Source organism: Tiliqua scincoides, chromosome 1 (assembly GCF_035046505.1).
Source record: "Tiliqua scincoides isolate rTilSci1 chromosome 1, rTilSci1.hap2, whole genome shotgun sequence".
NCBI lineage: Eukaryota > Metazoa > Chordata > Lepidosauria > Squamata > Scincidae > Tiliqua > Tiliqua scincoides.
In genome coordinates, this window is record NC_089821.1 from 283,777,200 (window position 1) to 283,804,920 (window position 27,721).

Genomic DNA, 27,721 nt, shown 5'->3' on the forward strand with positions numbered 1-27,721 from the left:
GGTGAAAGGGGCACCCAGCCAACAGAAGATCTAGCAATAATTCAAGCCAACACTGGGCAGGAGCAACAAGTGGGAGAAACGGCCTGGATTACAGCTTAATTCTGTAAGAAACAAGCCAATCCGGGAGTGGAAATTTCTCATTCAAGAGTAAATGGACTATCCCATGTAGATAAGAGACAAAGTCAAGGAGGCAGAAAATTTTCCCATCCTTTTCCATAATGGACTAGGTAATGTCCTTCAATTGATTTTTGGCTTGCTGAGAAAGAGGAAGGTGCAGTCTGTCACCACGTTTTTCCAGCCCAGGTGTAACATATAACTTGCTGGCCAGGGGTGTGTGTGTGGCGTGTGCAAGACATAGTTTAGAATTATGTCTGTCATGTTACAATCAATAATGCTGATTTTAATGGATATTTAGAACAGCGATTTTCAACCTTTTTCATCTCATGGCAAACTGGCAAGGCACTAAAATGGTCAAAGTGCACCATCAGTCTTTTGACAATTGACATGATACACGACGCTGCCAGCAGGTAGCTCACATCCCCCATTGGCCCTACTAATAAATGACCTTCCCCCAAATTCCTGTGGCACATCTGTGGACCACTCGTGGCACACCAATGTGCCACGGCACAGTAGTTGAAAATGGCTCATTTAGAAGCTATTTTCAACCTCAGAATGGATAAGGTTTCCTTACCAATCCCCCCTGGTCTGGGAGTGGAAGGGCCTGATCAACCCTCCCCGTTCCTCTTCCCAGGGCAGACCTAGAATTAGACTTGGGGCTTGCCATAAACCTAACAAATGGGCATTACTGACTAAACCAGCAGTTCCCAAATTTAGGGTCTGTGGCCCAATAGTGGGTCACGATCCAATTTTTGGTGGTTCACAAAACAAAGCAGATTGGGCCATGTGCATCAAGGGTTAAATGACCTGCTACTTGGAGGGAGCACTGCTCCCCAATCACCATTGTAGCCATAGATAATTGAGCTACTGGTAAAGTGAAACTTTTTAGGTGGGTCCCAATGCTAAAAAGTTTGAGAACCACTGGACAAAACATTTAAAAAGTATAGTATGTGGGGATAAGGAAAGTAGCAAAGTCAACTGACAAATGACAACCCTGCCTACCATGACATTGCTTCTTCAGAAATAAAAATAACACTTCTCAACCTTTATACAAGTGACTACTTAAAACTGTATAAGACAACTGTTGAATGCACAACTTACATTTTAAATTCTTTCAAAAACGATCATTAGGGACTTACCAGAATGGAAAAAGCTGTTCAACAGTAAAACCACCACATTGATACAGTAGAAACAATTGTGTGCAATTATTTCAACCACCACAACCAATCATCTCAAGAAGCTTGCCTTCACCAATTTTATATAATTTTCCTTCAGCTGAGGTAAAGCTGAAAGGGGATGATATAAGGTTTTTAGGTAGTCTCCACCGCAGGCACAGCTCAGGCAAAGACCTAGATGTCTTTAAATATGAAACTGTTTCATTACTGTTACACAGTTACATAAGCATGCTTCTTCCTGTACTCTAGAATTTTATTTATCCCACTTAGTGACAAAGCTGTTGTCACACTACAGATTTGGAGAGAATTTAATTGAGGAGCCAAGTCTTGCTAGGGTCAATATGACATTCTGAATTTGAGGTTCAGTGCAGGGTTCCCAGGTTCAAGTTCCTACTTAATCATAAAACCACTTCAGTCAAGCACATAGTTGAGGTGCAATTGTTGAGTATTTGTACACTGAGAAGTAGGTTATCATTAATATATCACTTAAGTCACAGGTGCAAGAAGGAAAGTTACTTATGAAAATGAAGGTATAAGTTTGAGAGGATCAGATACACACAGACTGTTCTGGAGGATAATTTTCCCCAAAAAATTTATTGAGAAAAAGTGATAAATCCCCAACCCGGTTGTTACAGAAAAATCTATACAAGTTTCTACTGCCTGTTCAAATTGGCATCAATTATACCGCATAAGAACCAAGTCAGGTCACACTACACCAATGCCACAAAGGTGAAATTCTCATGGACATTAATACATCACTTTACCAGTTAAGAACGATTACCTTTTTTGGTAGGTAAAGAAGTGGCACACTGAAGAGAAGAACGAGAGGATACCACTTCCAAATAGATGTTCCCTCTCTTTAAGTGAAAACCTGCTAATATATTCAGATAAGGGGAGTTGCAGCAACTTCTAAATGTTCAAATAGATGAAGCAGGAAGGTCTTAGAATCTGAATTTAAAGGCAGCACAGGACACCTGTGGACAAAACGCATGACACTGATTTTGAGGGAAGGAACAAAACCAAAGAGGGGCCTTTTGAAAGTTCCAAAGTTTTACATCATTGTAGTTTTTATGTGCTACAATGAATCAAAATCTGGCATTAGGGAGGATCTCTCCGTTTTTGCCTCATCTTTTTTGGGCAATATTTAGGATCAACTTAAACACCAAATAAGAGTAGTGATGTGCAGACAGGACAGGATTTCTATTTGAAAGCAGCACTTTTGCCTAATTAATTCCCCCCTCTCCAATTAGTGGCCTGTTCAGCAGTGTCATACTGCTGACACTTAAAGAATTACAGAGAAAGGTTTTTCTACACTGTATCAGATTTAATAATAATGTATGGGAACTGGAAACCACACAGCATTTTAGAAGCAGGACTCCATTTTACTAATTAGTGAGCACCTTTCATGCAGAATCAGATGTGATCTAGAACTACTATGTTCAAAATATTTTTGCCATCATTATAAGCCCTGAAACTGGTTGATGCCAGGAAGGGTACACAAATCTTAAATTTTAGAATGGAACTACATTCATTCCACTTGCTCATCTGCCGGCAAATATGTATAGATATACGGCTTCACATATTTGGCTACAACTTGGATTGGTCTGTTACAGTGCCAGTCTGACACCAATCAAATAGAAACTTTATTTTTCTCTTAGGCAGATGACAGGGCTTTACACAGGCAAATACGGGGGGGGGGGGGGAAGAGAAGAAAGACATATCCCACTCCACCAGGCCACATATTTCAAATATGCAACTGCAGCTGCAATATGCAGATGTTTATCATTACAAAAAAGGCCTTTCACAGTATCCAAAGTGCTTTCAAGAACTGTTGTACCAATTCAGAACAAGAGAAACAATTTCCTCAGAAAATGGGACAGGATGAAAACAAGAAAATGAACAGTCTGTGTATCAAGCATTTTTTCTTCAACTTAAAGCAATATGACCCATTTATTTCCCTTGTGCGCTTCCCACCTGCGGTAACAAAAATATCAGCTAACTGACAACTACCATCAGTAGTTTCTTCCCGACTCCAGATTGATCATTTTTGCAACCATTACCTGCTTCTATGAACACCAGCTCCTAGCACATCTGAACCATTTCCTCCCTAAGTGGTAACTGATAGACTGCTGCACACACAACAAATTCATCATCTTCAAGTGTCTTTACGGTTCAGTTGGTGACATGTAGGAAGAAGTCACCTAACCTTAGCCGCAAGGGACAAAAAAAGCACATAAGTCCAACGCAGCAGTCCGAGACAGTTTTATTTCATCCCTGCCCAGGAGTCCTCCAAATCCCCTCCCAACTTTTAGTCAAGAATAATTCAGAAGCCTCCTCTTGTCTTCTGTGCCAGCATTTCCCTCCCTCCCCTTGGGGGCCAATTCTTGAAGGAATGTTCCATTTGACAGGTCAACACTAAGCTGGCGCTGCACAGTCATAGCCGGGTTTCTGTGTTGTTCTTGCTGGGGTTTTAAAAACAGCTGAAACTGCCCCTCCTGCTACTCAATCAGCTTCTTGGCCTTGAAGAAGCGACGCAGATAGAAGACCTGCCAGGTAGCCAGTCCAATGAGGCAGAACATAGAAAATATGCTGAAGTACAATACCCGGATGTTGGTTGACTCTGAAACAAAAACAAGCTTGTTACTGCAGTCTTGTAATTAAGTCCTTTTAAACCTGCCTGCCTGCTTGGTTGCCTCCTTGGGTGGAGGTTTGCTTACTTGTATTTTAGACAGTGAAAGCAGTAGTGGATCTCCTCTTTATAACTTTTTTTGTTGTTGCTATAGGGAGAATAGTGATGATTTTGCTATCCTGATAGAGCAGGTGTTTTAAGAAGATTCTCAATCATACCTCTTTGGATAGAAGCTTCTCAGCATGTCAGTTCTTACCAGTTGCCACATTTTTTTCCTTTAGAAGGTGCCAACAAGTGACCCTACAAGCCTCCCAATTTTAAAGAGGGGAAACAGTGACTGGCGAAAGGCTGCCATTGGGAACTGCAGCAGTGCTTGAAGTGCTGCTGAAGGTGACGCTGCCTTGTGAAGGCACAGCAAAAAAAAAATTTTTTTAAGACCGGCCTCCCTGTAGTCATTTGCCTGACGATTAATTCAATGTTGACTGGACAGTGTTATGAATAAAAAAAATACCAAGAAACCCAAACCCACTTTACTTCAACCCCATAAACAGACTTAGGATCTCTTCATCCTCATCTAAAAGCACTAAACTAAAAACGAGACACGGGGCTTACAACAAGTTAAATGCACCCTTTGAGGAAACAGCACTTCCTAAAAGACTTTCATTCAATAAAAATCATAGTTGAGAATCCTAGCCCTTATTGTCAGAGAGAAAACCATGCAGGCCATCTCTGCGAAAGGCTTCAGCGTTCAGTAGTGAGAAGACTTCTGCCTTGCATGAATACCTACTGTTCTACTGTGGCATCCAGCTCCATTATATCATCCCTACACTCTGTTGCCACTCTCATACCTGTAAGTCTTCTTACAGGTATCATACTGCTGCCTAGGAAAAATACAGATTCTACAAAAACTAATCAAATTAAAACACGAACACGGAAGACAGTTTTACAAAGGAGCACATCTGCATATATATTTTTATTTTGTCCAATGTATTCTAAACATAAAATTTGTTTCTGCTTAGTGTTGAATATGAACTACTGTGGTTGTGGGTAAAAGAGGAACTTTACACTGTCATGTACAAGGAGAAAGATTTGCTTTGTTTTCCAGGGAGTGCTTTTGTGCCAACTTCCTCCAACATGTTTTACAACTGATCTGCAAAGAATGAGTGCAAAGACTGAGAATGGAAGATTATCCTACTTGCAAGGGCTCAGAGAGCCTTGCTTACAAACCAGGCATCAAGCAAGAATTGACTGTTCTGTTGTCCCAGCCATGTATCCTTTTGAGAAAGACACACTAATCATGCTAGTTCCTAACTCAGAGGCACAGAAGTATTTACCATTTGTGTCTCTCATCTCCTCCTCCCGCTTCTTCATGTAGATGAAGTCATTGACAATGGACTCTGAAAGATCCTCTAGACGTCGTAGCTCTAGCTCCAGTGGCTTCAGCTTCTCCACTTTAGCAATCTGACAAAGGAAAAGATTGTAAGTCACTGAACCAGAAGTGGTATTGACCCCCGTTCTGAATCTAAACTAACATACTACTAGGACAGCCCAAGCATAGCATGTAGCATTACTATTCCAAAGAAGCACCCTAAGCCTTAGTCCAGTGGTTCCCAAACTTTTTTGACTGGTGGCTCCCTTGACCTCTGGCCAGGGCTACAATCCTACATTGTATCACGTTGCGGGTTTTTTTTTGTGAGGATGCTGTGGATCCCCTGGCTGTGTCCACAGCTCTGCAGGGAGCCACAGCTCACAGTTTGGAAACCACTGCTTTAGTCCCATTAAGATGGGTTTTAGAAATGGGCTATGTCAGAATGCCAGGTGCAAGTGAGGGCACCAGGGTGCAGGTCTCTTGTTATCTGGTGTGCTCCCTGGGGCATTTGGTGGGCCGCTGTGAGATACAGGAAGCTGGACTAGATGGGCCTATGGCCTGATCCAGTGGGGCTGTTCTTATGTTCTAATGTTCTTATGTTTCTTGCCAGCACAGAATATTTTGAATACAGTTCTAAGAGATGATCATATAAATACCACAGCTGACAGAATGACTCCATATCTCTATAAAAACATCTACTTAGTTCTAAATTGATTCTAGATTAATTTAAAGGACTATGATTGTAATCATACTGCAAAGGGAAAAAATAAAACGGCTTTTAAGATAATGGGAACATAATGGCTAGAAACAGCCACCCTATCCCTCTGTACTTTCTTGGGCTTCTGTTGTAGCTGTTTGCCAGTTTTGCTCCAGGTTTCCATAATGCCATTTTCCTCCATGTGAGAACACTAGTAGACACACTGCATTTAGTTTTCTATCTTGAAGAAGTTTTCTGGATACCAAGTATTTATTTTTTTAATTCTGTTAAAATGATTTAACATGTTAAATTTGAACATATTAATCTGTAACATAGAAAACCAGTCTCAGCATCAGAAAAGCAACACAGGAGCAGCAGCTTGATAATAAAGTAAAGGAGTTAGGATCTTCATGTTCAAACTGCAGGGTGATTTAAAGCAGTAGACTAGAGAAAAGATATACAAGACTATGAGTCCAATTCTATCCTCCCCCAACTGTTGCAGTCGTGCCAAAAACATTGGGATGGGGGAATCTGGCCTTTTACATCTGGCCCCCCCTACTGGTGGGGAGGAGCACATGGAAGCTCGCTGTGACGTGTTTGCAAGACACTTTGCAGAGAAAGTCGATCAGATTCGGCATGACTTGGACGTCGCTGTGGGCATGTCTAGTGATGTTCCCGGGGCACCTGTCTATCCTGCTATTTGGGATTCTTTTCAGCTTGTAGAGCCTGAGGATGTGGACAGCATTTTCTGGAGTGTGAGACCTGCTGCTTGCCCGCTCGACCCATGCCCAGCATGGTTAATTAGGGCTGCCCGGGAAGGGCTGGCCGAGTGGACGGGGAGGGTGGTGAACTCATCTCTGAGGGAGGGGGTGCTCCCGCCTGCCTTGAAGCAGGTGATGGTTCGCCCCCTCCTGAAGAAGCCCTCCCTGGATCCCACTAATTTAAATAACTTTCGGCCGGTCTCGAATATCCCATTCCTGGGCAAGGTGATTGAGCGGGTTGTGGTGTCCCAGCTTCAGAGGGTACTGGAGGAAACTGATTATCTGGACCCATTCCAATCTGGCTTCAGGCCGGGGTTTGGGACGGAGACTGCCTTGGTCGCCTTGGTGGATGACCTTCGCCGGGGGATGGACAGGGGGAGTGCAACCCTGTTAGTCCTGCTGGACCTCTCGGCGGCATTCGACACCATCGACCATGGTGTCCTTCTGGGCCGGCTGGCCAGGTTGGGGCTTGGAGGCACTGTTTTGAAGTGGTTCCGCTCCTTCCTGGCTGACAGATCCCAGAAGGTGGTGCTGGGGGGTGCCTGTTCGGCACCCCGACCCCTGAGGTTTGGGGTGCCGCAGGGTTCCATCTTATCCCCCATGCTTTTTAACATCTACATGAAGCTGCTGAGAGAGGTCATCCGGGGGTTTGGAGTGGGTTGCCACCAGTACGCTGTTGACACCCAGCTTTATCTCTCCTTTCCCCCTGATTCTGAGGAGGCGGTTGGGGTCCTGGATCGCTGTCTGGAGGCGGTTAGGGACTGGATGTGGGCGAACAAGCTGAAATTAAATCCGGATAAGACAGAGGTGCTCTTGGTTCGGAAATCCACAGCTCGGGTGCTGGACTATCGTCCTGCTCTGAATGGGGTTGCACTCCCTCTGAAGGAGCAGGTCCGCAGCTTGGGGGTTCTCCTGGATCCACAGCTGCTCCTGGAGTCCCAGGTGGCGGCAGTGGCCAGGGGAGCCTTTGCTCAGCTTCGGCTGATTCGCCAGCTGCGACCGTACCTGAGCTGCGCGGACCTGGCCACAGTAACCCATGCCCTAGTGACATCTAGATTAGATTATTGCAATGCGCTCTGCGTGGGGCTGCCTTTGAAGACGGTCCGGAAATTACAACTAGTACAGAACGCGGCTGCTCGTGTGGTTGCCGGGGCACATCGGTTTGACTCTGTCGAGCCGTTGCTCCGGCGGCTACACTGGCTGCCGGTTCTGTTCCGGGCCCAATTCAAGGTGCTAGTTTTGACTTTTAAAGCCCTTTACGGCTCGGGTCCAGGGTATTTGAGGGACCGCCTCCTTCCCTACAATCCGGCCCGTGCTCTTAGATCTTCTGGGGGGGCCCTTTTGACTGTGCCGCCGCTAAGAGATGTGAGAGGGGTGGCGGCCAGGAAGAGGGCCTTCTCAGTGGTGGCCCCCGAACTGTGGAATACCCTCCCCTTAGAACTGAGAACTGCTCCCTCGTTGCTAATGTTTCGGCGTGGACTGAAGACCTTTTTATTTCAAAAAGCGTTTAATTGTTGACAGGCTGGCTGGCATTCTTGCTTTTTATATGAAAATCCACGGGGTTTGTTGTGTTTTTAGCTTTTTAATCATTCTAAATTGTTTTTAACTGTTTTTCATGTTGTATTTTTAAATTGTTTGTTAGCCGCCTTGTGTGCCCGTTGGGCAAAAAGGCAGGGTATAAAATCATCATCATCATCATCATCATCATCAGGAGACTTCAGAGGGAGAAAAGGGATTTAAATTCCATTACCCTTCTGAAAGCTTCCCAAATGGCTGCCGACAGAGCACTCTGCACATTGTTGGCAGCCAACTTGCAACAGAGTAATCCTGCACACAATTGGGCTATAGATTTATACAATGATCGCTGTTTAATGTAAGGCCACAAGGTGGCACCAAAACCTTGGTGGTCCCAAACATTGCAAAACATTTTTTTATATTTAACAACTTTACAGAATCAAATCAAAAATTTTGGCCAAAACTTTAAACTGGGAGAAAATATATCCAAAGCCAACACATGGCATTGATGTAGTTACACGTACTACATGAACAAGTCCACTACAAATAGAGACAAAACAATCTAGCGAAAACAGTATCTAAAGAGGGCCACAATGAGTTGAGCACTTATAGCTGCTTCATCTCTAGGACATTTTCCCTAACTCAGTGTTGGAACAGATCTACCATTATGTATACACAGATATATCATTATGTATGAAGTGCAGTGTGAGACTTTGTTGTGACTAAATTGTTTTAGAAGCTACAGTGCCTGCCCAACTCAAGTAGCAATGGCAAAATAGACTCAAGCAACACTTCAAATTTGGTGATGAAATTCTTCTTGCACTCTCACAGCACAGGATAAATTTTATCAAACAAGATTGAAAGACACTTTCCATATTTCTTTTCAAAATAAACATTGCTCCTACCCCCAGACTGTGTAAGGAAGGAATATGAACAGTAGGAGAAAGGTGGGAGCATAGGACTCAGGTGCAAATATTTTGGTCTGCACTATAAGAACATGATAGGCTGCCAATACCAAGTCAAACCCATTTATCCCATTACTCCAACCTGTAACATCCTTTCATGACTTCAAGTTTTTCCCAGAACACCCTTTAACTGGAGATGCCAGGGATTGACCCTGACACCTACGGCATAAAAGCACATGCCCAACCACTGAGCTATGCTTCACTCTTGGCTTGTACAACAGCCAAGGTTCAATCTCTGGCATTTTCAGTTAAAGGATCTTAGCAGGACTGGGAAAGACTTTGGAGATCCATGGTCAATCACAATATTGGGCTAAACACATCAATCATCTGATACAGCATAAAGCAGTTTTGTACACATGCCGGCAAGAAATGACTATGTTGATCAGCTGCAAGAGATAACATCTGAAAGAAAAATATTAAGTCCAAAACATTCTGCCATGTGGTGTAATATTGTATGTGTCCCACTGTGTTCACTGGGGCTTACTTACTCCATGGCAAGTGTATTTAGGACTACAGTCTCAGGCTACTGGTGGATTCATAGCGGAACCTTCCTAATGCAGGAATATACATTTGTATTTTAAGGATTTACTTTTGGTTTTTTATTCAGTGGTGTCATTTTAGAAAACACAACTAGGCAAACAATACCTTGCTGTCTAGCATTCTGATGATGAGAGAGAACTAACTGTTCCCTAAGTATATCTAGGTCGCTTGCTGAGAAAACCATTGCCAAGTATCAGATTTCTCCCCAAAAGAAATAAAATAACATTTTAAAACTCCATCATATGAACTAAAGGACATTCTAGGCCAGCTGTCAAAAGAACAAAAAATAGCATCCCACTGCAAGCCCCAAGGTCACATACAGCATCACATGAGTGCTAGGAAGCAAATCAGGCAGCAAAAGCAGGGATGTACCTCCTCGTAGTTCTTTGCTTCCACTCCGTGCTTCATGTTCAAGGTCACGAGCTGGTCTGGCATCCGCCCTGTTCCTGGAAGTGCAATGAAAGGACTCATTGTATGCAGCACTAAGCCTGCCAGGAAATTCCCAGCTTCCCCCCTCCCCACTAGGGAGGGATTTGCAGCACCCCTCCTATACAAGTCTCTGAACAGCTGAAAAGGCAGTTCAGCTATGTCTAAAATCACTGGGAGGGGGAACAAGCCAACAGGATTGGCTGGATAAAAGGAATAACAAGAACAAGCTAAAACGAAGCACATGGTGCTAGACATTTGGATTTCTTGCTTTTCATTCCACCCCCTAAAAACAAAACAAAACACACATACAGACCATTTCAGGCAAGACAAGCTGGAGAGAGCTAAAAAGCTCCAAATGAAAGAGCTAGTATGAACCAAAATCAAGGATGGAATAGGTGAAAGAATGAGTCATAAAAAGATTTTAAGTTCAAAGTCAGCTAACAGATTACATGGGACAATTATCCAAGTCTTTAACTTAATAGAAACTAGCACAGCATGAAAGAATTTGGAAGTGGAAAAATCACACTTGTGTCATTGCCATAATTTCTGCCTCACTTGTTTCCTATCCAATTTCTTATTCTCTTCATCTTGGCTTATATTACTTCTTACCTGGTAACTTGAAACAGTATAATTCAAGCAAATAAATCTAATCAACAGTCTTTCCTTTTGTAATTTATTTTAAGCATGGGTTTTGCTCTTTAAAAAGAAAAAAAGATATCCATAGCTCTGAATGAGCTTTCAGTATCAATGTGAATGAATGAGTTGATATTTTCACTTTCACACCTGAAGCCTCTTTGTTGTACAAACAGTGCAGCTGTCATGTCATTCTTTGTACTGTTTCACACCTGATAACCCATAATTATTTGAGTCCATGATTTATCTTTGCAATTTCAATTCTGCAAGCTTAGCTTCTCCTTTTAACCTTCTCCAACACAGCCAGAGGCTATGTCATTCAACCTTCTAGTTGTTCTTTTCTTGCTTGTATTTGAAAGAGGTACTGTTTAACTTTTAGGAGAAAACAGACTTGAAAAATACTTTTTGGATGCAGTTTAATCCTAGTGTTCCCCTAAATGTATTGGGTTGGTTGTGGATAGGCTCAGATAGCCTACCTACTCAACAGGTAGGTCAAACTAAAGAAGAGGTGGAGATTCACCTTCAGTTGGTGATTCATCTTCCCAGACATGTTCATGAGATGCTAGTTTCTATTATATCTGAAAAAAGTAAAAAGCAACTGACTTCTCAAGAAGAACTGGGCAAAAGGAAATGCTATGATATCTTAGCTGCAGGCAACTAGTTTGAGACAGAGGGCATGAGAAAATTTACCAACATATATTCATTGTGTGTTTCAACAATGGTTAAAAGGTGATGTTTAAAAAATAAAAGCAAAGATCTCCAAGTTTACAGCAGCAGCCCATGGAATGCACAGAAGAACTTAAAGATAATACCTCCCCCCAGGCTATTAGGAAAAAAACAGGACAGCCACACATGCCGAAGTAGATTAATTATATATATTTCAATGATGTTCTCAATTCACTTGCAAAGAGATTTATGACTAGCAGGAGAAGGGCACATCCAAAAAAGAATTACAAGGCAGTACTATACTACGAAGGTGAATAGGATGTGCTAGACATATATTAACATGACTGCACCTGCCACATACAGCTTTGTCTGTCCAATGTATTGCTTGCCTTGGTCAATTCACTCCCACACTATGCAATTCAAACTACAACTGGGACTGCTGTGGTTCAGCCTAGGTTGCAGCTTTTTGCAAACGTCACCTCCCATTTGCAAAAACCAAAATGCACTTTGCTACACAGAACATATTTTGCAACTGCCTGTTCAAAAGATTTCATCAGACTTGTGAAATACACAAAAACAGATGATTTGCATAGCAGCAAAAACTGATAACCAGATACATTTTTCTTGCCTGTCTCAGCATACAGTGCAGACTGCCTAAATTCCAAAATGCCTTTCTCAAAGTCTTTTTCATACAGAGCTATACCTTCTAGCTCTCTGGTACTAGCATCAAATTATAGGAACCTAAAATTCTGACCACTGGATTAAAGGAGAGAAGGGCAGAGATCATGTCTAAGGGCTCCTCTCAAGTTACATTTTGATAAAACAGATGTGCCCCCCTATGGAAAAGCTGAGTATATGTTATTGCCGCCAAGACACTGAATGCTTTACAAAAGGTGTGCACAGACAACACCCTGTGAAGAAATGTTAAAATCAAAACTTTAAATTTATGACAAAAAAATCAGATATTATTCCTAAAGGGAAAAAAGCTCAATGTTTCACAAGTGAGAGGTAGGGCAAAGGATGGCTCCAGTTCTTCCCCCTTTATCTGTGTCCTTCACCAACTCCCTGCCCAATTCACTACCAATCTTTCCCCAACTTCTATTTCCACCACATTCTCAGTGTTGCGGGAAACACATAATTCCCCCTTCTCTTCAGATTCAATGTTATATCCTGCTTAAAACACTACAGTATTTCATTTCCCAGCACTCTGTTTCTTAGTCCTACTCAGCACAACACCAACAGAACATTGGCAAACAATATATTTCCTAGGTCAAAAAATGATAAAAAAAAGTAATCTTTCCCCACCTCCCTGGCTATCCAACACTGTGATCCTAATCACACATCAGAATAGTCTACAAAAAGATAGGTATGCAGAATGTGGGCGTTTTATGAGACGGTAGCAACTAAGTCATATTACGTTAAACAATATTTAAGAGCAATCTTGGAACAAGGCAGAGGTATGATTAAAAGTTCATGGAAAGGGATCTAGTTCAGGGGTGTCTAACTCGTTTCATACCGAGGGCCGAATGGCATTCATGATGCCTGCTAAGGACCAGAAGTGATGTCATTAGGCAGAATGTATTGTCATTAAACAGGTCATAACAAAAAATAAGCACTTTTTCTCACTTAGGAATTCATTAGCTGCAAATGACAGAAGAGAAAATACATAAATCTTTATCATATTTCAAGATATGGGAGAGCCTAATTTTTGTGCGGGCTGCCCTTTCAGCAGTAACATCTCAGCACTGCTCAGCATCTGAGAGGTGAGGGCCAGATAAAAAGCTTCTGCGGGCCACATCCGGCCCCCGGGCCTTATGTTTGACACCCCTAATCTAGTTTATCAGTCATGGTGCAACCACAAAATCCTCAAGATTCAGATGGGTTAGACTGGGGGCCAGCCATCTTCAAGGAAATGGGAGGCACTAAGAGTTGGCATGGTTACTACAGTAAAGCTGCTCCACTTTATGGACTGAGTGGCCATGCTATAGTGGTAATGCTTGGATCCATTTGCCAACTCCATTGAGCCAGCAGGTAGCTGCAGGTTTTACAGCCATAAGGGCACACACCCACAATCTCCCCAGGGAGGGGGAAGATAAGCAGTCTCCAAGCAGAAACAGTTGGGTCCCCCAATTGCTGGTTCCATGGCAGAGGGACCCAACAGAGACGACAAGGGAGGGGAAAAGTATGTGAATTTCCTTCCTCCCTCTACCTACAAAAAAGTCACCATGTGTCACACTTGGATTTCATATAAGGTACACCAATTACTTTTCTTCCTCAATCTAAGAATTGGTTTCAGTGACCCATTTCACAAGTAGGTGGCAGCATAGCACAGGAAATACAATGCGGGGATGGAGAACAAAATATTCTTCTCTGGAGTGTGCAAGATGAAAATAAGAAATTGCTTCCCGTGATGCTGTTCCCAATAACTTCTAAGATGCCTTATACAGCAGTCATGACAGCATAGAAGCAACGTATCCCCCCCCACACTACGTAACCAAGTTGATATGTAAGCCCTAAATTCTCATTATATATGCAGATTATAGCCACATCTACTTCAGTGATAAATAGAACCGCTTAAACTGTCAACAACTTTGGTAAAGGTTCTGGATCTTTAAGCTGAGAAAGACTGAAAGAACATCAACATCTGAGCCATGCTGAACATGAGGCAGAAACAGAAAACAAATACTGTACTGTCAGACATTGGATAAAAGGCCACTCTGAACAAAAACTGGAAAAGGAGCATACAAATGCTGAAATACTTAACAGAAATAAAATACCAAAATGTTCCAATGATCTGCAAAAAGGTAGAGAATAGAGAGATAATAACCCCTGCTAACTGGGTAAGAGGCACTTTTTAAGTAGGTGCTCTTCGTTTACTTAGCAGGTGGAGAGTAACTGACCCTCCTCACCCCAGCATTGTCTTTTCTAGTGGCTCTCTGCTGGCGTTCTTTTGCACCTTTTTAGATTGTGAGCCCTTTTGGGACAGGGAGCCATTCGTTATTTGTTTGATTTTCTCTGTAAACCGCTTTGTGAACTTTCTGTTGAAAAGCAGTATATAAAAACTGTTAATAATAATCTATACCAGTGGTATTCAAACTGGGGTGCTGTGATGCCCCAGCCTGAGGGCCCTGGCCTCTCCCTTAAGGGGCAGGGGGGAAGGCAGCTGCAGGGACTAGGATGCACTCACCAGTCCCTGCAGCATTCATCCTGAGGTGTGGGGAGCCCTGTGTTAGCATCTGCAGGGCCCCCCAGCCTGCAGAAAGTGGAAGTGGAGTGATTGCGCTCCACTTCTAGTTTTGTGTAAGTGGAGCACGATAGCTCCACTTTCACTTTCTGCAGGCTGGGGGGCCCTGCAGACACTTGCACAGGGCTCCCCATACCTCAGGATGGCTGCTACAGGGACTTGTGAGTGCATCCCAGTCCCTGCAGCCCCCTGAGCAACACAATCCTGGGGATCTCACTGCTGCATTCCCCCCAGCCCTGCTGCCTCCTTCCCCTCCCCTGTAAGCACTTACTGCGGCTTTCCAACTCCAAGAGAGTTCAAAAACGGAAGATCTATACCATCAACTAGATAGATTTCCAAAGTAACAGTATGCTTGGTTGATTCAGTATGAACAATTAGTATTTATAATAAATGTGAATATGCAAGGAAAGTATGTCTGACAGACAAGATTTTATTATAAACACACTAGTGGTCTTTTCCATTTCAAATATCAGCAACTTACAAACACTATATATTCAATTTCTTGCCTCAACAAATTGCTGACTTTGCAAAAAGAAAAGCTTATCAAAACAGGACTGCAGGTTTTATAGGAAAAACAATTTGCACAACATTCTTGCTACAAATTATTATGGTAACTGCCTTGGAAGAAATGAGCCATATACAAATAAATACAGGATCACTGCACACACAAACACCAGATAATCCTCAGATCTGCAGCTGTAGGGGTTAAATTATTTCCCTTAGTTCCAAAACAACCAAAGAGCAAAATCTAATCATAATACTTGCTTAGAGCATTGGATTCAAAAGTAAAACCATCAGATTCTTTTGACCTAGCAACAAGATTGCAAAGTGCGCTCCAGTCGCATTTATAAACACTCATGCAACTGAAGTTAAAGTTTAACAATTGCTGGGTATAGGTTCAGTGAGATGGACTTTTTAAGAGATCTCTTTGAAATTGTAGGCAAGATATAAAATAATTTTTTTTCTTTTGAAAGAGAAACAATACTCCAGATTTGACTCTGTACATATGCTTGTAATTTTAAAAAGCAAGGAATACATTGTTACACAATGGAAATTTTACAGTGCAATCCTATGCACATCTACTCAGTATTTCCCACTGAGTTTCATAGGACTTACTCTCAAGTAAGTGTATTCAGGACTGTAGCCTTAGAACCCAATTCTGTTCAACTTTCCAGCACTGATGCAGTCATGCCAATGGGACATGCACTGCATCCAATAGTGGAGGGGGTAGTCACAAAGGCCTCCTTAAGATAACGTCTGTTCCATTATCATTGGGCTGCATTGCAATTTGGATAGAATTGAGCCCTTATTAATCTCTAAAAGACATAAGCCTGCACTGAAGACAAATGAACAAAATATGTCCCAACAGAAATGTCTGCACATGCTATCCATTTGTCCTGGGCCTGTCAAAGTGCAAGACACAATAATACCTCCAAGCAAAGAACTACACAAGAACAACCCTATGGCCCCAAGTGCTAATTGATGCAAGGGAAGAGCTTGGTAGTAGCAGTACCCATTAAGGGGTTATCCTATGCTTGCAAGTTGGTTCTTCCCCCTTCTGGTATTTCTGCGCAAAGAGCTGTGCCTTTCGCTTCCTCTTCCCTATTTCTGTGGCTAAATGCTTGAGAAATCCCAGTTGCTCAGATCCCACCTGGCCCAACGGCCCCAAGTGTCTGTTGTCCTGGCTCTGCCTCTTCAAGGCACATGCAACCCTGCAGCTATCATTGCTACAGCATCCTGAACTATTTCCCTGCCAGCATGTCAAAAGATCTGCAGCAAAGAGAACTGAAATGGAAGCTACTGAACTTAACTAAGCTCTTAGGGTTCAATTTACTTTTCCACGAACATCTCAATATCAGCTGGGATCTTCTTTCCAGAAAGCTCAATTCCCACAGACTGATGATCCTGAACACATGGCAAGACTCTCACATACATTCTACAGGTGCTTAAATCAATGCTTCTTAGAAAGAAATGTGCCAAGTAAAACCAGGCCCTATGACACTGGCTAGGGTAAATAATGGAGAGACTGGACAGATACACTGGCTTCAAGCACAAACTCAAAAGAGAATCCCATGCTGTTAGATAATATGCACAGCTTTGAGGTCACTGGTGCCCATCTCAACTCAACTATCCCAATGAAGGTGACTAAATGAACTGATTAGATACAGGAACAAAATGATGAAACGACTCATGCAGGTGTGCTCCGGTATCCATGCAGGTGTTCCATTCGGGGAAACCCCCCCCCACCAATAGCTAAAACTGTGGATACACCCTCCTATGCACCCTCTGAAAACCAGACAACCCCCCATGCACCCTCTGAAGGTGGGGGAAGCTGTGCTCCCCTTGCCTTTGGAAGCTCTTTGAAGCCCCACAGAGACTGTGAACATCCACCCACAGTCATTGTTGGCCTCAGAATGGCTGTTTAGGCCGAAAAACATCACTTCTGGTTTTACAAAAAACCAAAGTGATGTTTTCGTGCCTTTCGAAGGCATTATGAAGGCCCAGGAAGCCCTCAGAATCACAGAATGAGTTGAAAGTTACCTTTGAGGTCATTTAGTCCAACCCCCTGCTCCACGCAGGTGACTACAGCATCCCTGACAGATGGCCATCCAGCTTCTGCTTGAAAACCTCCAATAAGGGAGAGCCCACAACCGCATGAGGCAGACTGATCCAGTACTAGACTGCTCTTACAGCTAAGAATGCCTTTCTCAGGTTTAGCTTAAATCTACTTCCTATAGTTTCAAACCATTGGCTATAGTCCTGCCCTCAAGAACCAGAGAACAAGTCATCACCTTCTCCTCTGTGACAGCCCTTCAGATACTTACATAAGTCAATTATATCTCCTCTTAGTTTTCTCTTCTCCAGACTAAATATACTAAGTTTCTTTAACCATTGGTCATAGGACTTGGTTTCCTGACCTCTCACCATCTTCATTCATCTACTCTAAATCCACTCCAGCTTATTGCTCCCAATATGTGGTGCCCAAAACTGAAAACAATACTCCATCCCTCTTGCTCGGGATCACAGATGCAGATCTGTTGCTTTCATATCTTGCAGGGGTCTGACTGACGCTTGAGGGAATATTGTTTCCCATGTCTGTACTAGAGGTCCTGAATCATATGCCTTCTGTATTATGAACCCACAAGGTGCATGGGTGAAACAATCACAATGAATAAAGTTCTGCATATAGGTACAAGTAGAGGACAGGCAAAATGTGATTTGGTGGTGCAATCTGTGCAAAAAAAAAAAAAGTCTAGGTATTGTGCAGTGCAATCCTAACGTGCTGGAGACAGGCAGGCAGGCCAGTTGGCTTGCGCTGCATCCAGTGCAAGTTTCAGGTGCTTAATGGTTCAGACCGAGCAAGAGGAGTCACTTCCCCTTACCCCAGAGAAAGCCACTACAACCCCAGTGGGGCTACTCAGATCTGCACCACCTCTGGAGGTAGTGCAAATCTGAGCAGCCTGGGGCCGGGCTTTGAGTCAAAAGAAGCAACTCAAAGCCTGCAGGTCTGTGGAGTATTTGCCCTGAACTTCAACCCAGATGTTCACCAGAAAGAGGGGCAACTGCGTCACTCCAAAGGAAATGTCAGCTCTAAGACATATTATGCAACAGTTCCTCAGGACTGGGTACATAACCGACATCTTGCACACTTCCCCTTCTTCCTCAAGACAGAATGCACCAGTGCTTGGCCTTTGTAACCATGTTGCATGCTTCTACTGAAAAGGGCTTACTGTCTGGTCCAAAGATGCTAACAAACAAGAAATGAAAAGACTGTGCTTCATCTCTAAGAAGCAAACAGTGCAGTGTTGAACTAGCAATGCCTACTGTGGACCAGCAAAGGATGAGCAAAAGTGTTAACAGTAATTTTAAACAAAACTTCCAGCATAAAGATCCCATGTACCAAAGAGAGAACACTGAGCAAAGGACTAGCAAGGAACAGATAATTCCTTCCCATGCCACTTATACACAAGTGTCAGTGTACAGAAAGTGAGAGGTATCTCATATGTGTATAGTAAGTGATCAAGGAACCAAGGTGTCATTTGCATTGTAGCAGAAAGAAATCAAAATCAGATGCAGAGTGAGTGTCCTTTTCATGTTCCTTCTGTTGGTTACAAATAGGAAGGGATAGCTGTGGCCATGCTTGGCAATGAAGATGCCACATGCAGCCAGGACTAAATCCTGGTTTTGATCAACATCCCCTAGAAACAAATGCACACACTCCCCCCTCCCAATACAGGAGTGGAGAAATGATCTATTTCCTGTCCTGGCTTAAAATAAGTCAGAATTTGCCATGGTGCCTGAAATGAGGTGATCCTGGTTTAACTGAAAGTTACAAACAAGCCATACTCTGAAATCAGGATACAGCTAAAACAGGATCACCTCATTCAGATGCCATGACAGAACCTGCCTTTTTCCAATACAAGATTGAATGTAGAATCATTCCTCCCCAGATGTGCAGAGGTGGAGTGAAGAGAAGCACATGCAGCAAGGAGACAGTGTGCAAAACCCGGATTCAGTCCTGGCTCTGGATAACATCCAAACTGGCTCACTAAGAACATGTGGGCAAAGCTTTTAAGATTCTGGGTCCCCTCAAAAATGAAATTCCACCACATCGTCTTATAGCAAAGACAACATTTCTTTGCCATAACAATCAGAGGCTGGTTTCATTCAGAGATCGGAGGTATTCTTTACAGCTGCAAGTCCTTTTCCATAACCCTCTTGTGGTGAAAATCCTGGATGTTTCAGGATTTGGGATCCTCCTATTACCTAGAGAACTCCTGTGTGGAGTTCAGTATCGTAAAGGCCTGCTTTGTAAGTTCAAGGTAGCAGCCATTACTGCTTTACTGTTGTTAATTGTCTGCCCATTGTCTTCTTCCTGACCATTAAAAAAAGAAGCCTGATATCAAACTAGTTCACTGGACTCCTAAAAGCAGAAAAATCAAGAGCTCAGGCAATTCCCCCACCCCACAGGTATCCAATCCCACTGATAAAACCTAGAAAACACCCACAGCTGATAAAAACCACTGTGCGCTGTATCTATTCATTCACCTACAGTACTCTTCTTCTTGTTCTTCATTTTGGATTATAGACAACTTCCCAGTCCAGACAATTTTGACTTCACCACATCTCAAATAAAAGCATTACTGGGAAGGAATTGAGTACCTAGTCCTCACCAGTCATTTTAAGAACAAAATACATTGGGATTGTTTTCTCACAGTTCAAAAGATCCTAAACACTTTGCAAAGCAGATACCCCTGCCCTCACCCAAACAATATCTTTTTAACTGCACTCTACACAAAGGCATGTCAGAAACATCCAACAAGGCCTTTCATACTCACCCACAGGAAGTTTGCTCTCAAAGCAGGCCTCAAACATGTCATAGTCTTCTGTGGTAAAAGCAAATTTGCCTTTCACAGCATCTTCCTTAGCATAGAGAATGTGCCCAGCTGAGTCAGTAATCTGTAGAGAAAATGAAAAACATAAGAGACAAACTGGTTAACAGGCAATTTCTATAAGGGGGCTAGGAAGAGGAAACAAGAAATATAACTTTCCTATAACACTTAGGAGCATTTCATTTCTGGGCCTTCTCCCATCACAGCTGAGAGCATTGCCACAATGAGTTTAATTTCAGATAATTAAGCTTGTCAAGAACCTCTTCACCTAGTCTGTTCTAACATTAATTCAAAGACATTCTCATCAAAGCATGGACTGAAACAGCAATGAATCTCTGCCTTCTAAAGAGAGACTATGGAGGCAGGGGATGGTATATGAACTCGTTCACTTCATTAAGTGTAAATTATCAGAAGCTCTGAATAGTCAGACTGTGGGTTATATGACCAAACAATTGCATAATGGGACCCACTTACTCAGTGACATTTGCACATTTCCTATATTGACAGATTGACAAACCACACAAACACAATAGTCTTTAAGAGCCCCTTTTGAAAGCACTGTAAAAACCACTTGGGGGCCTCACTTATGTCTGCGGTTTGTAATGATTTTATTTGTTAAATGCTATGTCTTTAATTGACTGCTATTACAAAGCACATCAATATAAAAATAATCTTGTTAGCCACCTTGAGATCACCATGCAGTAAGATGCCTAGGATGCTAAACAAATAGTTGGAGGAGCTTGAAGTATGGTTCATTCAGACAGCAGGCACTGATCCCCCCCCCTCTGTTCATTCTACCAGCTGAACCATTTCCAAAAGCTGCTCCACTTTTTATTCATCTAGCAAGCATCAGGTGACTCTAGCCTACATAACAGCCAAACACACTGCCCATCTAACTAGGTCCATATAGGAGCAAACTGCTTCAAGTCAGCCTACACAATTGTGGGGGAGCAGCTAGCCTGAAAGATGTTCCACAGTGCTTTGGCATTATGTGCAGTGACATCACCATCCTCCACAAGCACAGTTCTTTTCCCCACACTGCTGGCTTGAACAATAAGTGCCCACACATGACTGGGATCAAGTGGGATGACAACAATTAAAGAACCTCCACTATGCAGCCAACTGGCACATTAGGTACATTCCTTCAGAACAGAAAGCATAACTATTAGTGCTGGAATGTCGTGATCAGACACAACACTGAGCCATGATGAACACAGCAACAGCAGCAGCAGGGTGACAAAGAATAATTGTAATTAACCATTTTAATCCCAGGCAGCTGCTAAACTGAGACTGCAATCCTATACAGACTTTCCCAGAATTTGGTTCCACTGAATGTGATAGAACTTACTTCTGAGTATTATTAATATTTATATACTGCTTTCCAACAAAAAGCAGTTCACAAAGCATTCATATAGCAAAATTGTAAATAGTTCTCTGTTCCCAAAGGGCTCATAGTTTAAAAAGAGGTGTAGAAAAGTCAACAGCACTGGAGAAACACACCACGGTGGGTTGAAGAGGGACAGTTGTTCTCCACCCCCCTGGTAAATATGACATCACTTTAAAAGGTATCTCTCTGCCCAATTAACAGGGGTACATGTACAGGATTATGTCTGGAAAGGAACCTATGTGTAGAGAAAGGAGTTTGAAAATGGAGTTATTTACCTTACTCAGAAGTAAGCCCACTGTGTTCAGTAAGGATGTAATCCTGTTTTACTCACCAGAAACAAACACCTCTAGCTATGTGTGATAATTTAAAACTGGGGTACATATCCCCCAGGAAGTTAATGAAAACTGTAACTGACCTGAGGTTAAGGAGGTTAGATCATGACAGAAGGTTAGATGGTTCAAGAGGACCATAGCTAAGGAGGTTCATGAAAACTGTTACTGACCTGGGGTCAGTTCAGACCATCTTCCTACAAAACCAGATCCATGTAGCTATGAACTTGTGCACTCATGGTATGCACATGTCCTGGTCCCACTCCTCACTTCCTAGTTTCCTGGACTGTATTGGGTTTAGTTTACAGAGCATGCAGAGCTGTTGTTTTGAATGAACTACTCCACCCCACCCTGTGCAATTCAGGAAACTGAATGAGAAGTGAGGGGAGGGGTGAAGATATACACATATTGTCAGTGCACACATCTTTAATTGTGTGGAGTGGCTTCTGAAAAAAAAAAAAGCATTGCACCCTGAACTTGCTCATTCTGAACCTCCCAATAACAAGAAAGTTGATAATTGGAAAAGTAACACATCTAACAGCCAAACAGGAATGTGGCCTACTTGAAGGAGATGTACAGAAATGGTACCAAGCGTGCCAGTGTTGAATTATATGAACAGCTCATAGCCTGGAGTGGACTATGATTATCCTAACAGCATAAGAGGTGAAAGTGGTGTTATGGATAGAATGATGAGTTTACACATGATTTAGAACTTCTTCCCAATTTAAGATAAAATATTTCCCAAAAAGCACTGGCCATCCTATTTTCTCATATTGACTTCCTTTTGATTGAGAGAATCAAAAAGTATCAAAGAATCCAAAAAATGGAAATTGTGTTTCCCAACAGTGTTTCTAGTGCTGACACAATGCTCTTTTGTTGAATGGGACAGTTCTTATTGCTTGTGTACCTGTTCTTCCTCTCCCTCCCCCCACTAAGCCACCTCTAAAACTCACAGATATAGCAAGCAGCAAATTACAAGAAAGAGTGTTAGCTTGGATCTGTAGGGCAGTGGTTCTCACACATTTAGCACCGGGATCCACTTTTTAGAATGAGAATCTTGTCAGGACCCACCAGAAGTAATGTCATGACCGGAAGTGACATCATCAAGCAGGAAAACTTTTATCAATCCTAGGCTGCAATCCTACCCACACTTACCCAGGAGTAAGTCCCATTTACTGTTAAAAGAATATGCATAGCAGCTTGTTAAAAGTACAGGACTGTAACATCTCCCCAAACATAGTCACATATCATGGTAGCATCATGTCCAATATATTAAAAGTATAATATTGAAATGAATGGAGACCCACTTGAAATGGGCTCACAACCCACCTAGTGGGTCCCGACCCAGTTTGAGAAACACTGCTATAGGGATTGCTATAAGCTTGATTGTCTGATGAGCAATCTGCAATGTGATTTGGGCATGGCAGTTAATTTTTCAACTTGTGTCCTTCCACAATATGCACAGTACTACTTCACCATATACTGCTGCTTACTTTGGAGCATACTCCTATTTAGCCCTGTCACATGCGCTCAATAACCCACAAACTGAGTCCTTCACCATGGAACTTTTTCTGTTGAATTCTGCGTTTACATTCAGGAGTATGTGGGCCCAATCCTATCCAATTTTCACAGTGCTGCTATGCCTATGCTGCTGTGCCACGTGCCTATGGTGTGTGCGATGTTTCCTGCGTTGGGGAGGCAGTCACTGAGGCCTTCTCAAGGTATGGGAACATTTGTTCCCTTACCTCGGGGCTGCACTGGTGCTGGAAAGTTGGATAGGATTGGGCCCTGTGTCTCCCTGTAATGGAAATGCGCAAAATACCTCAAAGAAATAGGGTGAGGTGTCAGCAGTGACCCCTTTAAGGGTTAAGGCCTCGGCATTCAGCAGAGGGTGTGCTGCACAGCTGCAGCCACTTGGGCAATGGGACCCTCAAGCATAAAAGCACCTGATGAATTGAGAGGTTGGTGTGGGTAGTAGGAAAGGAGACTGGATTAATGGGTAACAGGCTACTGCTGGATTGATTGGTGAATGGACTTTGGAGACTGCTGGAGACACTGAGATTGGTGTTTAGCTGCTATGCCTAAGGCCTGCTGAGGACCAAAGTGCTGCTATAGTGGCTGGAGGAGCTGCTGGAAGGAGAGGGAGAAAGGAGGATCTTTGCAGGTGAGCTACCCTGGTGGTGGGGTCCAGCAGTGCTACCAGGCAGAATTAGGGTCATTTCTGGGCAAAGAAGGGGAGCTAATTAGTTGAAAGTGGGCATAATTCTCTAAGTGAAGTCTGGACTGGGAATCTAGCAAAACACTCCCCCCACAAGGGAATGTACTCCTAAACATTGCAATGTTTGCTGCACATTCAGATTGTCCCCCATCACTGCTATATTAAAAGGACACAAGTTCTGCTGGATCAGGCCAAAGGTCCATCTGGCTTCCTATATCTCACAGTAGCCTATCAGATGCCTCAAGACAATGAGATACCTGTATCCTGTTGCCACTCCCTTGCATCTGGCATTCAGATACAGCCTACTTCGAGACCTAGGAGGTATACCCATTACAGTTTGTAACCTGTGAAGGAATTTTGCTTCATAAAATTGTCCAATCTCCCTGTAAAGGCATCTAGGTCAGGTGCCATAGCCACACCCTGTGCCAAGGAATTCCACAGATTATCACTGTAGTCACTGTACTTCTCCACACTGTACTTGCAGCAGAATCTTTTCCTTGATCATGCAGGGCAGACCTAGAGATGCTGCCAAAGAGAGAAATCTCATTTTGATGTTCCCCTTCTTATCCAAAACACACCACTATATATTTCTCATCCCACATTCCTTGCTGCTCCTGCTTGTGGAAGAACACACAAGGCACTGATAACATGAGGTACAAAATGGGGTGATTCTGCCCTTATATACAAAAGCTCCTGCAAAAGCTAATCCCAGAATTCAGGGTCAGGGTTTTTGTGGTGTGCAAGTGATTTTTATCCCGTCTTTACAAAGTACAAGATCAGCCCAAGGTGGTTAACGGTCAAAATATGAAGACTACCAACAACAAAAAACAATAAGTACAGCAGCAAAAACAGTATCTTTCATTATCTAAAACACCTTGCACAATATAAATGCCTAAAGAGCCTTAAAGTCACAAAAGAGGGATCCCCTTGGCAAACAATTCCACAGATGGGTCTTTTCAGTGATGCTGTCCCATCTCTGATACTTTTGCCCAAAAAAGCTCTGATAATAGCAGGCCAAAGGGACCACAGATGGTGATCTAAGGCAATGGTTCCCAAACTTTTTCAACTAGTGGCTCCCCTGACCTAACTAGGCCACTGGCTGCAGCTCCCCATTGGGGTACAATCCTATACATTTTATAGGGCAGTGGATTTTTCTCAATAATTCTGGGGGCTCCTCTGGATGGTTGCCATGGCTCCCCAGAGGTGTTTATGGCTCAGTTTGGGAAACAATGATCTTAGGGATCAGGCAGCTTCATATGTGAGCAGCGCCTGAAGTAACCTGGTCATTTAGAGCTTTAAAAACCCAGACTTGCAATTTAAGTTTAACCCAGAAGCAACCAATGCAGGTGACTCACAAGAGGTATAATGGCACTGCCATTATACTTGGCACTGCCATATCAGCCAAAGGCAACAAACTTCTGTATCATCTCCATCACAGCATCTTTCCTTCATCAAGGAAACTAAACCACAACTCTCCTATTTATCTGGGATGCCAATGATACTTTCACCCTCCTGAGATCTGGGCTGTTAATTCACTTGGTGACTAAGGGCCCAATCCTATCCAACTTTCCAGCACCAGTGCAACTGCAATGCAGCCTGGAGGTAAGGGAACAGATGTTCCCATACCTTGAGGAGGCCTCTGTGACTGCCTCCCCATCACAGGATGCAGTGCATGACCCCTGGCACAGCTACACCAGCAATGGAAAATTGGACTGTCCATTAGAGCCCAATCCGTGTCTACTCAGAAATGTTCCATTATAGTCAATGGGGCTTACTTCCAGGTAAGTGTGGACAGGACTGCAGCCTTATTCCAAGGCTTCTCCTACCCTAAGAAAGGCAATGGGGAGGGCTGGAAGATTGAAGTCCAAGATTAACAGATAAGAACATAAAAGCCTGGCTGGATCAGGCCAAAGGCCCATCTAGTCCAGCCTCCTGTATCTCTATGTATCTCAATTCTATGCTTGGGAGGAAGGGTATTGAGAACAAAATGGCTAATATTATAATGCCGTTGTACAAATCTATGGTAAGGCCACACCTGGAGTATTGTGTCCAGTTCTGGTCGCTGCATCTCAAAAAAGACATAGTGGAAATGCAAAAGGTGCAAAAGAGAGCGACTAAGTTGATTACGGGGCTGGGGCACCTTCCTTATGAGGAAAGGCTACAGCGTTTGGGCCTCTTCAGCCTAGAAAAGAGACGCCTGAGGGGGGACATGATTGAGACATACAAAATTATGCAGGGGATGGACAGAGTGGATAGGGAGATGCTCTTTACACTCTCACATAACACCAGAACCAGGGGACATCCACTAAAATTGAGTGTTGGGAGAGTTAGGACAGACAAAAGAAAATATTTCTTTACTCAGCGTATGGTCGGTCTGTGGAACTCCTTGCCACAGAATGTGGTGCTAGCCTAGATGCCTTTAAAAGGGGATTGGACAAGTTTCTTGAGGAAAAATCCATTACGGGGTACAAGCCATGATGTGTATGCGCAACCTCCTGATTTTAGAAATGGGTTATGTCAGAATGCCAGATGCAAGGGAGGGCACCAGGATGAGGTCTCTTGTTATCTGGTGTGCTCCCTGGGGCATTTGGTGGACTGCTGTGAGATACAGGAAGCTGGACTAGATGGGCCTATGGCCTGATCCAGTTCTTATGTTCTTATCTCACAGTGGCCCACTAGATGCCTGGGGTGGGGGGGGGGGAGACATCGAGAGACCTGCATCCTGGTGCCCTCCCTCATAGGCTGTCCCTGAATGCCAGATGCTTCTAAAACCAGGAGGCTGCAAATACCCATCACAGCTTGTAACCTGTAATGGGCTTTTCCTCCAGAAGTCTGTCTAGGCCAGACACCATCACATCCTGTAGCAAGGAGTTCTACAGGCTAATTAAATGCACGCACCCATCATGGCTTTTGCTCATAAATTTGACCAACCCCCTTCTAAAGGCATCCAGACCAGATGCCCTCACCGCATCCTGTGGCAAGGAGTTCCACAGACTAAAGGAAAGGAAGCGGTGTGGGAGGTAAAATTAGGGCACAGAACGGGGGGGAGCAGCAGCCCTGGCGGCGCCCGGCCCTCCTCTGGCCCGGGCTGGGCCGACTTCCTCCTTCCGCGTCTCGGCCTTATCAGGAGAGCCGATGGAAGCTGACGTGGCGTAGGGGGCGGAAGGCCCAGCCAAGGCCAGCCGGGCCACACCGCCCCGGACACGGCTCCACGCCCCCTGACGGCGAAGAGGCGCGGGGAGGAGCGCGCCGCTCCCCTCCGCGTCCCTCGAGAGCCCCGCCGGGGAGCGGGGGGGCGCCCCCCTCTCCCCCCCGCACACCGCGGCCGAAGCCTCGCAGCTCGCCCCCCGCCTGCACCTTGAGATTCGCGGACGGGCCGCTGGACGAGCCCGGCGGAGCGGCGACCTCGTACTCGCCGGTGACGAGCGTGTCGCGGTGGATCTCCTCCCGCAGGCACTTGCTGGCCTTGCCCGGCAGCTGGAAGGAGATGGGCCGCGCGGGGCCCGGCAGCAGCGCCAGCAGGAGGGCGAGGAGCGCGAGCAAGGCCGGCCTCGGCGGGCGGGGGGGACGGCCGAGCGGCGACAGCAGCAGCATGGCGGTAGCTCCAACCGACACAAGGCCGGGCTTGCTGCTCCGCCCTCCCCGACCGCGTGA

The 27,721-nt window shown here is 44.0% G+C and overlaps 1 protein-coding gene across 1 annotated transcript; it reads right to left on the minus strand.

Annotated features, from left to right (window-relative positions):
- Nucleotides 1-1,867: 1,867 nt before the first annotated feature.
- TMED10 (transmembrane p24 trafficking protein 10) lies at nucleotides 1,868-27,711 on the minus strand. The gene is made up of 5 exons (XM_066627375.1): nucleotides 27,425-27,711; nucleotides 20,080-20,200; nucleotides 10,141-10,214; nucleotides 5,256-5,382; nucleotides 1,868-3,912 (listed from the first exon to the last, which is right to left on the minus strand). Exons 1-5 carry the CDS (start codon nucleotides 27,659-27,661, stop codon nucleotides 3,791-3,793), a joined length of 681 nt encoding a protein of 226 aa, XP_066483472.1. The 5' UTR covers nucleotides 27,662-27,711; the 3' UTR covers nucleotides 1,868-3,790.
- Between the last annotated feature and the right edge of the window lie 10 nt (nucleotides 27,712-27,721).